Consider the following 17,331-nt stretch of genomic DNA (forward strand, 5'->3'; position numbering starts at 1 on the left):
AGCAAGAGTACGTCAAGTCAAGTGACGTCATTTAAACTTTTGGGGATACTGATGTGATCAGTGAAGCAGCAGAGGGGGTTGTTAATTACTTTCAGCTGCTCTTAATGAAATTAACAACAGGTGCTCCAGGGGAACAAAAAGACAACCGCAGGAGCAAGAGTGGTTCCACAGGTGGAGGCGCTCACATGTTTTCCCTCCTTATCTCTTCTCACTAGTTAGCTAGTTTTGCATTTGGATAAGATCAGTTTCAGGACACCAGCCATTGTCTCACTGCATGCAAGCACGTTGGGGCCATGCAAACTACTGAGGATCATTTTGAGTTGCTTAGCTGCTGCATCTTTTTTTTCACTTTCATTTTTGGGTGTGTCTTTGAATTCAGCCCTCTGTAGGTTGATCATTTTCATCCCCCACCCTACTGAGAAGTGTTTATTATTTTTTGAGCAGTGGAAATCACTCAGATACTGAAGGATCTTAACCCCCCGCCCAAAAAACAAAAAAAACAAAAAAACCTGCATTCACCAGTTTTTGCAGTTCTGCTACTTTGCTCTGAAGACCTCGGAACCCAAACGGCGGGGGATACAAGAAAAGGTCATCGTTCAGCGGTTCATCTTTCCACAGGAAGGGCTGGACATTGTGACTGGAAGCAGGGAGATGAGTTAACAAGCTCTGTCTGGTGTTGCCAGGGCGACACTGACTCTCTAAGACTCTCTGCACATATTCATGCACCAGCTGCAGGAAGAAGAAAGGAAAGCCAGTGTTGGGAAGGTTACTTTTAAAATGTATTCCACTACAGATTACAGATTACATGCCCCAAAATGTATTTTGTAACGCATTCAGTTACGTTACTCAATGAGAGTAACGTATTCTGAATACTTTGGATTACTTAATATATTATCATGCTTTTTTACAACTACATGAATGTACTATTGCTGTGTGATTTATTACTATTACTGAAGGTTACTCTCCATACCAACACCAACTAGATGTTTAAATCTTAATATAAATGAATAACAGTAGGTGGACATTAGGTAAGGCTGCACTTTTTGCAGCGATCTCGTATAGAAAACTATTCGGCACGTATATAAAACAGGTCCGCGGCTCTGAACCGTAGTAAAGGGACCTCTGGCTAATACGTCGGGTTCGTTTCGGGCTCGTAGCTGAAAACTAGCTTTACTTTGTTGTCTGGGTCAAATTTGCTAGCGAGAGACAGAGAGAGGCGTTGAAAGGCTGCTACAACGTAACTTATTGTTTCAGAGGAAAACAGGAACACAGTGTACAGTCGAGTCTTAACAGCTTACTTACAACTGGGCTACACTGGGCTGCATTCTTTAGGGCGATGCCTGTAACTCTCTGCCTTCATAATTTTGAATAACAATTAAAAAAAATATTTCTTCACATCTTTCTGTGGGCCGCAGTAGACGTGACATGGGCCGTGAGATTGTGACACAGGCATTAGAGCCTCTTAATGCGTGTTTTGTTTGGATTTCCACCGGCGTGGAATTACCAAAAATAAGAGAGATCATAGCCGAACATATGAAACAGGAAAAGACCGCTGTGTAATCCATTTATTTCAACAAAGTAACTGTATTCTGAATACCACATTTTTAAACGGTAACTGTAACAGAATACAGTTAGTCATATTTCGTATTTTAAATACGTAACGGCAGACCGTTTTCATCTTAGAAAATAAAATAATGTCAAAAAGGGAATGAAAGTTTAACTGATTGAAAGACATATGGATCTGATAGATGGGATTATGTAAAAAGCTGAATACAACACAACAAGCTGTCTGCACACCAAGTAAAAAGTGTAATGCAGCACTTCACATCCGGGGCGCTTATCTAATTTCATGACCTGGCTCAGGTTTATAAAAAAACAAAGCGGCTTCAAACGCCACGTCTTCTGTTACAGAGGCTCGTTCTCTTGTGGTTTTTGCATCTATATCAGAACAACAGCGCAGACACACAGGACAGTGTCAGCTCAGTTTCAGGGCCAGTTAATGAAACGATGAACAACTAGATCAGGTTTAATGTGTAAAAAAAACTGGCACCATTAGCTCACGTTACGGCTGCAGTTATCGATTATTTTCAAAATTGAGTAATCAATTAATTATTCCATTGATTAATCGAGCAATAGGTTAAGAAATACTTGTGTTATTATTGAGAAAATGCAAAATATGTAAAAAAAACCCTCAAACAAAGTCAAAGGTCAAATAAGATCTATCCAAATCTAAACAAATCTAAACTATATTAGTGTTTTTGCACTGCTGCTTTACAGGATACAGACAATGCTGGACAACACCTCCCACCCACTCCATGACGTGCTGGCCAGTCACAGGAGCGCGCACTGAGACTATTCATATTACCACTGAATAACACAGAAATCATCTTTCTGTACAACTTCTCCATTTAATGTACAGTTGCACCCTTTCCATGCTCTATAGTGAAAATAACATAAGTTTTACCAGTTAGAGTAAAAAAAAAAAAAATATATATATATATATATATAATTATTTTAGGGGTGCAACGATACTCTATCGATATTGAACCGTTCGATACAGTGCTTTCGGTTCGGTACGCATATGTATCGAACAATACAACATTTATTTTATCAACTTTCCTTCTTACGATGTTGTCTGTGTTGAGCGCTCAGTGGATCTGCGCTCGACAGTGCAGCCTAGGCGGAGTAGTCGAACACAGATTCACTGAGCGCAGCGCAAGCTAGCGAGACAGAAGTTAAGCTCTCCTTGCAACATGGCAAATTGAACCTCCCCCACCCTCATTCAGATCTGGCGTTTGGAACTATTTTGGTTTTCATGTGACGTATGACCCTGAAGGTAAGCGCGTCATGGACTAAAGTAAAACAGTATGTTGGATGTGCCACGCAATGCTCAATTACATGGGTGGGAACTAGTGTGTTAGCGCAGTTAGCGTGTTAACGTGTTGGCCGTCCAGCCCCAGGCACGGGGCAATCCGCGGTATCTCGTTAACTGAGATTTGTTGTGGCGTTAACGTCATTTCAGCGAGATTAACGCTGACAGCACTAGTGGGAACACAACGAATATGACTGCACATTTACTCTGACAGCATCCTAGTGCAAAGACAAGTGGAAGCAGACAAAAACAACAAGCACGTATGCTTTTTTTGTATCGAAAAAATATCGAACCGTGACGCCAAAGTATCGAACCGAACCGTGAATTTTGTGTATCTATATATTTATTAGGGGTGCAACGATACACAAAATTCACGGTTCGGTTCGATACTTTGGCGTCACGGTTCGATATTTTTTCGATACAAAAAAAATGTTCATGCCTTTTTAATTTGTCATTTATTAAAATTATAAATATATATTTTAACTCAAAAGTACAGTTTTTAAATTTAATGTTGCTGAAACAAAAAAGTAATAAAAAATAAATAAATATATCTCAGGGCTCGCAAAATTTCAAAATCCCTGGTAGCCCTTCGGGCAGGGACTCTTCAGTTTTTGGTAGCCCAAAATAAATTTAAGTAGCCCGAATAAAAAAGAGAGCAATTTTTTGATTGATGTTTTGTTTCCTTTACAATATTATACATTAAAGTATAATATTGTAAAGGAAACAAAACATTAATCAAAAAATTGTTGAAAAACAAATTACAACATTGTATAAAAATTACAATCATCAACTCAAATACTTGGTTGTAATTGAACAGAAATTTCTATGAACTTGTAAGAACTGTGTAGGACATGAATCAGTCTGTGTCAGATCCTGAATTTGAAATTTCCACTGAAGTCACCGGTAAGAGGCAAGTGGAACCAAGATCTAGGCCATTTGCTTTTTGAAGTTTGCAAAGACTGCTAAATTTTGCCAGTGGTAGTTCACTCTTTGCGACATAGTACGCTGTTTTAAGCTGATTTTCAGGTTTATTTTTAGGATGTTATTTGCAATTGGTGTTTGTTCTGGGAAAGATATTGCAGACTGAGCAATAATGCATTTCTTGCATTTCTCATGGGTTCTAATGGGGGCCTTTCTTAAAATGACTGGTCCCAGTAACAAAAGCGCTTGTCGACTCAGAAATCGATGGAAAACCAACAACACACCCGGCAGAACATTATGTTATTTACACGGGTGCACATAAGTGGTCCGCATGTGCGCATTCGCTGTCAAAATAAAAGACGCGCACCAGATAAGAAGTTGCAACGCACGTTTGCGTCCATATAAAAAGCACTGTTTTTGTCCGTTAGAGTGGGATTTTCACGGCACATTCCGCACCACATCTCTGTGCGTTCATCATTTGTTTGAAGCCAGCTCACCTCCTGCAACCACTTTTCCGAGAATATGTGCTTCTTTTGTGGTTCTGACTCCTGCTGACATTTCTTTGGAGGTGGAGGAACAAGTAATTGCTTAAAGGAGCTTCTTCAACATCTTTAAGAGTTCTAAACAAATGTCTGTCCTCCTCCAGAAAATCTTATGTACGCAAACACGCGTTGCAACTTCTTATCTTGTGCGCGTTTTTTATTTTGACAGCGAAAGCGCACCTGCGGACCACTTATGTGCAGCCCTGGTTATTTAGCTCGTCATATTGCAGCCACAGAAATTATTTTGTCCATGAAACCATAAAGCTGCACTTTCTTTTTGCCTTATAGTCTGATTTGTCATAACTTCTCCGTTTTGTGGTAAGCTTTTCTTTGGCTGTCACTTCTTCACCCTGACCTGTCTTATTTGGCTCAGCAGAACTAAAATATATATCCTGCTGCTTTTACACACGCACTCACATAACGCTCAGCGATTCTCTGCGCGATCAACCTCTCACATGTTTAAGCTTGCTGCGGGAGATTTCACTTGTCATGTTTGCATAGTAAGCTAACGATTGATAAGACGATGTCAGAGGAATTGATGCGCAAATTATCATCACTCACCAATCAGTGCTGTCGCTCTCTATACACAGTTCGTGCGATTGCAAAGTGAAAGCAAAAAACAAGCGCAAATTCAAACGCGATTTCAATATGTCACATATTGACAGTGGCTCGCCGATGCCAATGACATAATTACCCAGCTACATTTCCGAAAGAATGCAAAAGCATATTTTTCCTTCCTACGATAGCCGACGGGCAGGGCAGAGATAGATTTTGGTAGCCCGACTGGAAAAATAGATAGCCCAACATCCTGGGGCTAGCGATTTTTCCAGCCCTGTATCTGATTGAGGAATCACTCATCTTTGGAAAAGAGAGTTTATTACAGAGAAATGGCTCTTTCCAAAATAAAAGCTATACTATATGCTTCTTCTGGGCTATATTCTCAGCAGCATATTAAACATATCAGGTCCCCATAAGGAGATTCATGTGCTAACGGCTGTCTAAATGACTCGGGTAAAGTTTGTAGCATGCGTGCTTGTTGTTTTTGTCTGGTTCCACTTGTCTTTGCACTAGGATGATGTTGGAGTAAATTTGCAGTCATATTCGTTGTGTTCCCACTAGTGCTGTCAGCGTTAATCTCGTTGAAATGACGTTAACGCCACAACACGGCAAATCTCCGTTAACGAGCTACCGCGGATTGCCCCGTGCGTGGGGCTGGATGGCCAACACGTTAACGAGCTAACTGCGCTAACACACTAGCTCCCACCCATGTAATTGAGCATTGCGTGGCACATCCAACATACTGTTTTACTTTAGTCCATGACGCGCTTACCTTCAGGGTCATACGTCACATGAAAACCAAAACAGTTCCAAACGCCAGATCTGAAAGAGGGTGGGGGAGGTCCATGTTGTAAGGAGAGCTTAACTTCTGTCTCGCTAGCTTGCGCTGTGCTCAGTGAATCTGTGTTTGACTACTCCACCTAGGCTGCACTGTCGAGCGCAGATCCACTGAGTACTCAACACAGACAGCATCGTCAGAAGGAAGAGCGCAGGGCAAGCTAGCGAGACAGAAGTTAAGCTCTCCTTGCAACATGGCAAATTGGACCTCCCCCACCCTCATTCAGATCTGGCGTTTGGAATTATTTTGGTTTTCATGTGACGTATGACCCTGAAGGTAAGCGAGTCATGGACTAAAGTAAAACAGTATGTTGGATGTGCCAAGCAATGCTCAATTACATGGGTGGGAACTAGTGTATTAGCGCAGTTAGCGTGTTAACGTGTTGGCCGTCTAGCCCCACGCACGGGGCGATCGGCGGTAGCTTGTTAACGGAGATTTGCCGTGTTGTGGCGTTAAGGTCATTTCAACGAGATTTACACTGACAGCACTAGTGGGAACACAACGAATATGACTGCACATTTACACCGACATCATCCTAGTGCAAAGACAAGTGGAAGCAGACAAAAACAACAAGCACGCATGCTACAAACTTTACCCGAGTCATTTAGACAGCTGTTAGCACATGATTCTCCTTATGGGGACCTGATATGTTTAATATGCTGCTGAGAATATAGCCCAGAAGAAGCGTATAGTATAGCTTTTATTTTGGAAAGAGCCATTTCTCTGTAATAAACTCTCTTTTCCAAAGATGAGTGATTCCTCAATCAGATACAGGGCTCGCAATATCGCTAGCCCGACGCTAGCAATTTTTCCAGTCGGGCTACCAAAATCTATCTCTGCCCTGCCCGTCGGGCTATCGTAGGAAGGAAAAATATATGTCAATGCTTTTGCATTCTTTCAGAAATGTAGCTGGGTAATTATGTCATTGGCATCGGCGAGCCACTGTCAATATGTGACATATTGAAGTCGCGTTTGAATTTGTGCTTGTTTTTTGCTTTCACTTTGCAATCGCACGAACTGTGTATAGAGAACGACAGCACTGATTGGTGAGTGATGATAATTTGCGCACCAATTCCTCTGACATCGTCTTATTAATCGTTAGCTTACTATGCAAACATGACAAGTGAAATCTCCCACAGCAAGCTTAAACATGTGAGAGGTTGATCGCGCAGAGAATCGCTGAGCGTTATGTGAGTGCCTGTGTAAAAGCAGCAGGATATATATTTTAGTTCTGCTGAGCCAAATAAGACAGGTCAGGGTGAAGAAGTGACAGCCAAAGAAAAGCTTACCACAAAACGGAGAAGTTATGACAAATCAGACTATAAGGCAAAAAGAAAGTGCAGCTTTATGGTTTCATGGACAAAATAATTTCTGTGGCTGCAATATGACGAGCTAAATAACCAGGGCTGCACATAAGTGGTCCGCAGGTGCACATTCGCTGTCAAAATAAAAAACACGCACAAGGGTTAGGGTTAAATTTAAAAACTGTACTTTTGAGTTAAAATATATATTTATAATTTTAACAAATGACAAATTAAAAAGGCATGAACATTTTTTTGTATCGGAAAAATATCGAACCGTGACACCAAAGTATCGAACCGAACCGTGAATTTTGTGTATCGTTGCACCCCTAATATATATACACACACACACACACACACACACACACACACACACTATATCAGTTATGCTACCAATCTCAGATTTGTACTCCACTGTAGACACTATTGGTTTGAGACAGGATGTATGTAAACGTCTGACTTAAGAAGGAAGGAAGGGCAGAGTGCTGCACATGTTGAACTCTTGCAGACCTTTACCCCATCACGATTCTTCACTTCTGAATACAGATAAGTCACTAAACCCACACCATGGACACTCTGCTCTACTGTGCTCTCACCTTTCTATGTGCAGGGTTGATGACCCACTCTGCAGGTTTGATTGGTCCTGTGCTCAGCAGTTGCATAGAGACCAGCACCAGGCCGAGGAAAACCACGACAGCTGCTGCCAACACACGTCTGAACACACACACACAGAAAGCACACAGGGCAAACATGACCAGAAATTTAGTTCATTTTATTATAACCCCTTTCATTGAGCTGGCCGCAATTCAATGAGTGCTTTGCAGAAAACAGACAACGTAACAACAAACTCGAGATTAAAAACAAAAAAGCAAAATAAAAGGTGAATACGACAGGGCTTGTAAAATGAATACATACATAATTTATTTATAATTTATGAACAAATTTTAAATATTTATTATTTATAATTTGTTCGTGCTAAAAATAGACTTGAAGAAATAAAAAATGGTATTGTGCAAAAAAAGAAAGCTACATGAGGAAGTAAGTAATTTTCATGGACTTAAACTGTTGGAAATAAATGTGTAAAATTACAGGAAGTATTGTGGATTTTGTTTTTTGTTTAAACTGTAGTCAAAACAGAAATTCTTCTGTCATTTAATTGTTTATTTCTTGATTACTTTGTGTAATATGAACGTCCATAAAGGATCAGTGGGATCAGTTTTTATCAGTAGGAAAAGCTGTAAAACTTGACAATACATAGTCCAAAATGTCTGCTTGTGCCCGTTTCTGCTGAGCAGCAGATCAAACAAGTTAATAATAATAAATGTCTTCAAGCCTGTGAGACTCGACACTGAGCCACAGCTCTGTGGTACATGCACACACTTCTGCACCTCTGCTGTTCAAAGACACTTTGTAACTAGAAAAATGTGCATTTCCTGCGAAAATGCAGTGTGGATGCTTTAAAATAAACGACTACAGTCTGATTCAGTTTTTTTCTGAATCGAAACTGTTCACTTGTCTGACTGTTTCATTTCCCCATCCTACATCAGCTATTCTGGTTAAACTGTGTGGTTTAAGAGTCACAGCACACTATCTGAGAACAGTAAGGCAAATATTGCAAACATTTGGCAGACTAGCAGCCACTGCGAGAGGACAGATCTGAGCAGATAACTCCAAGCCACAAACTGTTGTTCAGTATTCAACAGGCTGAAGAAGCAGGTTAAGCTAATAGTCTGAGTTTGTTACATCAAATGATAGTCAGTTTATTCATTTCCTGATTGATAAAGTTGAGCACAGGGCTCATACGACTTTTCAGGGTCAAAGTCAAGCACTTTTAAGCACTTACAAGGTCTATTTTCAAGCTTTTCCGGCACATTATCAAAAAAAGAATGCATGATTGCATCACCTCAGTAAGACTAAAACAAATCATCTTAGGTTGACTTAAATGTCCTTTGTTCCCTTTTTGTTAAAACAGAGAAAAACACACCACACAAAAATACTGCAAAAGCAAAGGGCTGCCTTATATGCATATAGTGTATAAACTGAAAACACACATTTCACTTAAAAATTAAGATGTGAAAATGTGAACAAATCAACCTGTAAGAGATATTCATCTCCCCTTGAAAATAAACAAGCCCACAAAACAAGAAAACTGCACCAAACACCACAAAATAACCCACAGCAAGTCTTCTCATCAGATATTGATGCTTCTTTCCTATATGACACACAAAATAGGAGACAGATGTTTGTTAGTGGGTTTTTTTAAAGTTTATTCCCAATAAAACTAACAGTGTTTGACTACACTGCTGTCTGTATTATTAAATTATCACCTTTAAAGTGTTTGTGCTGAAAACATCATGTACAGTGAGACAGGCATGGACTACAGCACTGACTGGGAGAGGCTGTGAACAGATGACAGACTCAGTTCAATTCAACATATAAGACTTTAAGAATGCACAAGCATCTATCTAAAATCTGTTTATTTAGTCTATCATCTGTGATATCATTATGTACAGTTATAATGTATTGTATCATCTCCCTTAAATAAACAGGCAGCCTTAAAGTATGAAACATTCATGAACGAAACACAAACATGTGTCTACTGTCTCAGTGGCTGACAGTGTCCACAGGCCTCAGTGTGAGCTTGAAGCCGTTATATTGTTTAAGTTGTTTCATGTGTCGGTGCTCACGATAAACCGATTTTGAAAGTCGGGGAACATCGTTAGAACAAAAAAGTGTCTATTATTTGTGCCCATATGGATCAGTCATATTACCATTATTACCAAAGCCACCAAGTTAATACTTGAAAAAGCTGCATATTCCATAAATATTCCATTAATAATAATAATAACTTTATGTATAAAGCACTTTCAAACAAAGTGCTGTACAGCTATTTGAAAATAAAGAGATAAATGAATAAAAGCAATACAAGTTAAAAAACACAATAAAAGTTAAAAACGATAAAAATGTCAAAGACTAAATGGCAGAGAATGGAGACATGTAGGATAGGGTGAACAAGTGGGTCTTCTCCCAATAGTCTTTTTTCTGGCTCTAGGAACTTTTAACAGGCCAGAGTCCTGAGATCGGAGAGCACGGGATGGAACATAAAGGTGTAAAAGGTCGGAGAGGTATGAAGGTGCCAAACCATTTAAAGCATGGGTCGCCAATCCCAGTCCATGAGGGCCGGTGTCCCTGCAGGTTTAAGATCTCACCCTGGGTCAACACACCTGAATCACATGATTAGTTCATTACCAGGCCTCTGGAGAACTTCAAGACACGCTGAGAAGGTAATTTATCCATTTAAATCAGGTGTGATGGATCAAGGACACATATAAAACCTGCAGGGACACCGGCCCTCGTGGACTGGGATTGGGGACCCCTGATTTAAAGCCTTGTAGGTGAGCAGCAGGACCTTAAAATCTGCTCGAACCTGACAAGCTAGCCAATGAAGGGATTTCAGTACAGGACTAATGTGCTCACATTTTCCAGTTTTAGTTAAAATGCAAGCAGCTGCATTGTGCACCATCTGTAAACCTCTAAAACTTTTCTTTGGCAGCCCACAAAGGAGAGCGTTACAATAATCGATATGTGAAAACACGAATGCATGAAGAAGAACCTCTGCAGTGTTTCAAGTTATTGTCAGGATATTATTGACGAGACATGACAAAGACGTGCAAAATGCAAAATGTGCCAATATAGTATAATTTAGGTGTTCAGAGCTATGTGACTGAGTGCGCAAATAAGCATGTTGTTCCCAGGTCCAGTTTGTAGTGCATTTGTGGGGTTTTTTTTGTTGTTTTTGAGTCCTTTGATGAGTATTGTAGGTGTCTGTAGAGGTGTATGTGTATATCAGTCCTTCTGTGGTAGTGAGTTAAGGGCCCTGCCTGCTTGGGGGAAGAAGCTCTTGCTCTGGTCGTCACGGTTTTAATGCTGCAAAATCCTCTGCCAGATGGAAGGAGGGAGAACAGTGCATGTGAGGGGTGGAGAGTGTCCTTCACTATGTATCAGGAGAGGTCAGCTGATATGTGCACACCAGGAACTTCACACTAATGACCATCTCAGCAGCAGATCCATTGATGTGCAGTGGGGTGTGGGCCATTGAGCTCTTCCTGAAGTTAACAACCATCTCTTTAGTCTTCTGAACATTTAGAGACAGGCTGTTATTCTGACACCAGTCCACCAGGTGTTGTACCTCCTCTCTGTATTCAGACTCATCGTTGTTGGTGATGAGACCCACCACTGTTGTGTCATCTGCAAACTTGATGATGTGATTTGAGCTGTACTGTGCAGTACAGTCATGTGTTAGCAGGGTGAACAGCAGTGGGCTAAAGCTGCAGGTCATCAGCATAACAATGAAAGGTTACATTAAAAGAATGCAAAAGAAGACCAAGAGGCAGCAAATACAGCGAGAACAGCAGTGGGCCAAGTACAGAGCCCTGAGGGACCCCGTGCCCCACCGCACAGAAAATCCCTGATAACGACTGTGTTTAGACTGTTCCTTCCCATTCTATGCAAGGCCACCTGGGTTGGCTGGAAGACTGTTTACTTAGCCTAGCAGGGCGAAGGACACTGTCTCAGCTGAACTCTGGAAACACACACACATACATATACACTGATATGCACACACTCACCCCCCCTCCCTTTCCAAACGCCTTCGACGCTTATTCCCTTCCGATGCAGACGGTGGATCAAGGAGACCAGCGCACAGGCTGCAGGCCCGGATGTACTGTCTAAATCGGCTGTCTCTCACCCTTTACTGCCATTACCCTGCCATTTACCCTGTTGCTTGTCATGTGTTTCTTTGGTGTATTAAGAGTTTTTTTTCATGTGCTATGTGCAGAGGTGTTTTTTCTGTTCTCAAACTGATCTCCCTGTTGGAGCTCAGTCTGGGGGGAGTTATTTTTTTTTTCTCTTTATCTTTCCTCATGTGGTGCATTTTCCACTGTTATACCTCTCTGACCTGTCTTCCCCATGTGATGTTTGTGTAATGTATGTATGGTCAGAAGGGTAGGTCGGCGCTGGCAAAGGTCGGCAGCCTTAACCCAATTTCCTTCGAGGTCAACCTTCAGGATCAATAAAGTTTTATTGAATTGAATTGGTCTAAAACCAGACTGAAATGCTTCAAACAGATTGTTAATTGACAGATGCTCAGTGAGCTGCTTGAAAACCACTTTTTCAAAGATCTTGGACAAAAAAAGACAGATGTGAGATGGGTCCATAGTTTACAACCATGTCAACATCCAGAACAAGCTTTTTCAAGATTGGCACTACCACAGCTGTTGCAACATGGCATTTGGGTCTTCAAACTAAAACAGGAAAATAGGAACATAAATAGTGCATCATTGCCAGACCTGGCCCACATCTGGTTGACATACACCCTGCCATGACACCAGTCAGTCACAAGTGCCAGCTTAATACCATAATCGGGCCAGATATGGCATACCACCGCATAGACCAGACCTTCCCAAAGTGTGGGGGGCGCAGAGCCATTGCAGGGGGGGCGCGGTATGAAAAGGGGGGGAAAAAACAAAACGCTTGGACACTGCTAGCACGGGGTGCCCACACAAACGCAAAGCAGGAGATGAAGCATCGCTGAATAAGTTTCCAAACCAACTTCATTCTAAGCCAAAGACTAGAAAATATGGTGAAGCAAATCTTCCCTTTGGTTTCACCTGCACAAGTGCCGAGGTACGTCTCCCTGCAGAATTGCTTTTCCCTGCGTCGGGAGCAGCATTGGGCTGTTTAAATCACGGACAAACAGGATCCCACAGTTGTTTATGTTTTTAAACCCATTTTGCACAGAGAGCATTTTTTGAAAAATGTATTTATAGCAATGTTGAACATTATTACACAGGAAAAAAACAACTACATGTAAAATAATCCCACCGTAACGCCTCGTCCACACGTAAACGCAAAAAAGGTGTCATGGTCTCCGTGCCTGCCCGGCCAGCCCCACAAGGCTACATGTGTTGTTTGGTTTTCTCTCTCTCTCTCTGCCTGGTTGGACTCACTGCAGGCTCCCGCCCTTGGCCCACACACCTGACAACCATCAGCTGTCATCACCTGGAGCACTATTTGAGGCTGGAACACAGCTCCTCTCGTCGCTGGATGATTGTACTACAGACGTTAGTGATCCTCCCAGCTCCTGTGAACCTGTGCTTTAGTATTCTTGTGATTTGTGATTCTGCTACAGACTTTCCTTCCTGGACCTATGACCTCCCTGCTGTGTGAGCGTGTGTGAGTTTGGGCAAGAAGACGTGAGCGAGTGTAAGAGAGCTTCCCCGTGATTCCCTGGAGTTTGGATTTTCCCTTCACTGTATATATTGTGCACTGGTGCTGTAAATAAACTGTTTTTGGAGATGTCAAACAGCTCTGCTCTTGAGTTTCTACTACCAGTTTGTGACAAAAGGAGTTTTAAAAAAGCTCCGTTTTCGGTGATTCGAAACGCTGTTTACGTGTGGACGAAAGGCCCAAACGCATAGAAACAGCTGCGTTTTCAAAAAAATACCCATATAGGTGTGGATGTAGCGTAAAAGAGTTAGTTTATTTCCTTACTAGCTGTAATTTATTGCAGATTACTTGTTTAATTGTTCACTAAATGCTTGAGGTGTGAAATAAACAGCAATGGAGCAAAATATGGGTGTGTGTGGTTGGAGGATGTGTTTGTGCGTGCGCGCATGCGCACGGGCGCGAACATTTTTCTTGTAAAACAAAGGCGGGCCCGGCAAAAAAAGTTTGGGAACCACTGGCATAGACCGTGCCATCTACGCCAAGCCTGGCCCATATGTGGCTGACGTACCACTTACCATGCCAGAAGTCAACCAGCAGTGCCGGCTTGACACCAGATGTAGCGACAGACCTGCTTGCTATGTGGGTCAGTGGTTCGACCTAGAACTGGATCCACCTGAAGGTTCAAAAGGCTTGGCACACCACCCCCAGGTCAGAGTACACTTGCAAGTCAGGATGGATATGAAATTTAAAAGGTTCATAAACTGGATCAGACCCGGTTCAAGTTCAACTCCAGCTCATTTCTCGCCGTATACTAACTGGATATGTTTTCCATTCACGGTGGCTTATTTTATCGCAACACGATCTGTAACCATTACTGATGACAAGTCATCATCCCAAAGCTACACTGAAATATTTAAAATCCAGCTTATCCATCTTACAATATGTTTGCCTTTACATTCAATACAGACTCAGAAATATGTCAGTAACAGTAACTGTTCAGTAACATTTACTGACACGTAACAACACTGAATTCTGACTCTAGGTTAGGTTAACATCTCTGCCACAGCTGTAACAGAGCCAGCATCTATCAGTGAAGGCTGATGTTAAAATAAAATATTAAGGAACAGTTATTCTGTAAATCACATTCATCATTTTCTATCCAGTAATGGCAGAAATAGTGAGTTTCTCTATAAAGGAGCAGGACTGTTAAAGTCCATTGGTATTTAAATGTTGAGGGCAGATCCGCCTGGTGTCTGTTTAATAGGGATGAGTACCGGTATCCGGTGCCATTATGGCAGACCGAAACCAGACTGAAAAGCAGCGCACATTTCGGTGCTTTATTTCTGTGCTTTTTTTCCTGAGATGTCACACACTTTGGATTCTAGCCAATCATTTTACCTTTGCGAGCATAGTAGGCGGGCCCAGGTACGTACGTTCTTTTAGAGCAGAGCTACAGATTAAAAATGCCCAAGACAAAGTGGTCAAAGTCTGGCTGTACTTCACAGCAAAAGATGCAAACTCAGCAGCCTGCAACAAGTGCTGTAAGCTGATACTGTACAAAGGAGGTAACACCTCGAATCTGATGAAACACCAGGTGGCTTATAGCATTTTGTTAAAAGCCGAGAAATGCGCCGTATTTGATAGCTTGCTCCGAGACCTCACACGGAGTACATCTACTGCGGGTGGGTTGCCTGTTATCGGACCCGGAGCAACATCCCCAAAGACCCCGAAGAGGAGAGTCCTGGCCCCTAGCCCTGCCAGTGTAGCAGAAATGATGACGGATGATGATGGCAGCAGCAGCCGTTCTTCTCTGCATGAGTAGCTTAATGTTGTTCGTGTGTAGTTTACATTGAGTAGGCTAACCACGTTATTAAATTAATGCACGTAAGGTGAACTAGCAAACACCGTCTTCTTGTTTGATGGCAGATACTCCCTTCACCCTGGCCAAAAAGGCTAAAATGACCAAAGAAAAAGTGGAAAACAGCTAAACATGAGAGGTTTTTGGACAAAGTTTGTGTTTTTTCCCCATTGATCAAGCACTGCTTCCAGCCAAGAGTGATACCATAAATCCCCTATAGCTGCAGAAAAGGCTAACATTGTTGTCTTTTTACAAAAAAAACCCAGCTGAACATGAGAGGTTTTTGGACCAATTTTGTGTTCTCCATTCTTTAAGCACCGGTTCGAGCACCAGTTCAAGCACCGTTTAAGCACCGGCACCATTTCAAAAGTACCGGTTTGGTACTGGTATCGGATAAAACCTAAATGATACCCATCCCTACCGTTGATGCCTGGTGAACTAGAATAACAGGTCCATCAGTCAGTTAGCTCAGTTTCACTTTTGATGGCAGAAACTTCAGGACATGAGCACACAAGTATAAGAAATATGCAGCAGGGCTATAAATCGAGCTTCACAAGACGGCTGTGGAAAGGAAGAACTGGCAAACACGAGAGGACCTGACTACCACTGCTCACCCACCAGGTGCTGTGCATGTCACAACTATCACAACCATGGGTCATTTAAATAATTACCTTTTATACTAGAAGTGGCACTGAAGTGGAATAGTATGTGCCACCATCAGCTAATTGTTGAAGAAAATGCAAGACTTCCACAACCTGCCTCCACTTACAAAAACCAAGGTGTTCTCCTTCCATCCTGTGAAGGATTCTCTTTTACTAGAAAGCACTGTGTCCTTTCAAACAGCAGAGGTAAACCAGGAACCACTTGAGGCGATCAGGCTTCTGACTACACTCTTCATGTGATTTACATGCAAAGATGGCAAAGTAATGAAGAAAGAATAGTAATGAATGAAGTAATGTAGTAATAATGTGTCTAGTAATAAAGAACTTACAGCTTCAGATAGGTTAGAACGTTGCATGCAGACTGAGAAAAAATTAGAACAAGCTGTGCCTGTTTTCTGCAAGTTTCAACTGGGACTCTGCCTACATACGTGTAAGCAGTTTGGAATGACATGTGATTAATATCAGAATGAGTGGGAGCTTCTTCTTAAGTATGACACAGACATAGTTCGTCTCCATGGCGTCAAATGATCTGTTTGAACTTTCATTTTATTGCTTTCTTTTGTTAATGTCCACAAAAGCCACAGCCACTGAAAACCAAATCATTTAACATGAATGAGGAAAGTGCTGCTATTCTGTCAGATTCATGTCTAACTATGGGCAAAGCATGTCGGGATGTTGAATAGTTGAATAGTTAATTGCGTATTAAAATTGACATTTTTTAACTTAAATTTGTCATTTCTTAAAATGTAAAGGGATTTACAAAAAACAAAACTGAATTAAAAACATATTTTTGAATTCTGCATTAAAAAACTGATTTTTAAAAATACAATTTAAAAAGTCAAATAAATAAACAATACCTTCTTTTTTTTCTTTTCCACCAATCCTTTTCAATTTCATTTCGATGTCTTTTTGCATATTTTATTTCACAACTCATTATTAAATTACAAAATATTGTATTTATTAGGGGTGCAACGGTACACAAAATTCACGGTTCGGTTCGGTTCGATACTTTGGTGTCACGGTTCGATATTTTTTCGATACAAAAAAAATGTTCATGCCTTTTTAATTTGTCATTTATTAAAATTATAAATATATATTTTAACTCAAAAGTACAGTAAGTAAGCTGCACTTTCTTTTTGCCTTATAGTCTGATTTGTCATAACTTTTCCGTTTTGTGGTAAGCTTTTCTTTGGCTGTCACTTCTTCACCCTGACCTGTCTTATTTGGCTCAGCAGAACTAAAATATATATCCTGCTGCTTTTACACACGCACTCACATAAGCTCAGCGATTCTCTGCGCGATCAACCTCTCACATGTTTAAGCTGCGGGAGATTTCACTTGTCATGTTTGCATAGTAAGCTAACGATTGAAAAGACGATGTCAGAGGAATTGATGCGCAAATTATCATCACTCACCAATCAGTGCTGTCGCTCTCTATACACAGTTCGTGCGATTGCAAAGTGAAAGCAAAAAACAAGCGCAAATTCAAACGCGACTTCAATATGTCACATATTGACAGTGGCTCGCCGATGCCAATGACATAATTACCCA

General features: G+C 41.2%; 1 protein-coding gene across 4 annotated transcripts in view; it reads right to left on the reverse strand.

Annotated features, from left to right (window-relative positions):
* Nucleotides 1-17,331, reverse strand: part of st3gal5 (ST3 beta-galactoside alpha-2,3-sialyltransferase 5) — a 44,241-nt gene that overhangs the window by 4,314 nt on the left and 22,596 nt on the right. For 3 of the 4 annotated variants that reach the window (XM_085472838.1, XM_085472821.1, XM_085472812.1), the window contains exons 3-4: nt 7,629-7,746; nt 520-729 (exon numbers count right to left, since the gene is read on the reverse strand). In XM_085472838.1, the coding sequence (XP_085328964.1) occupies nt 520-729; nt 7,629-7,746 (328 nt within the window). The remainder of the gene's footprint in view (nt 1-519; nt 730-7,628; nt 7,747-17,331) is intronic. The other variant, XM_085472829.1, reaches the window with a different exon arrangement.

The sequence above is a fragment of the Copadichromis virginalis genome, linkage group LG2 (assembly GCF_057382275.1).
Source record: "Copadichromis virginalis isolate Kocher_CV1m ecotype Utaka linkage group LG2, C_Virginalis_male_GT1.1, whole genome shotgun sequence".
NCBI lineage: Eukaryota > Metazoa > Chordata > Actinopteri > Cichliformes > Cichlidae > Copadichromis > Copadichromis virginalis.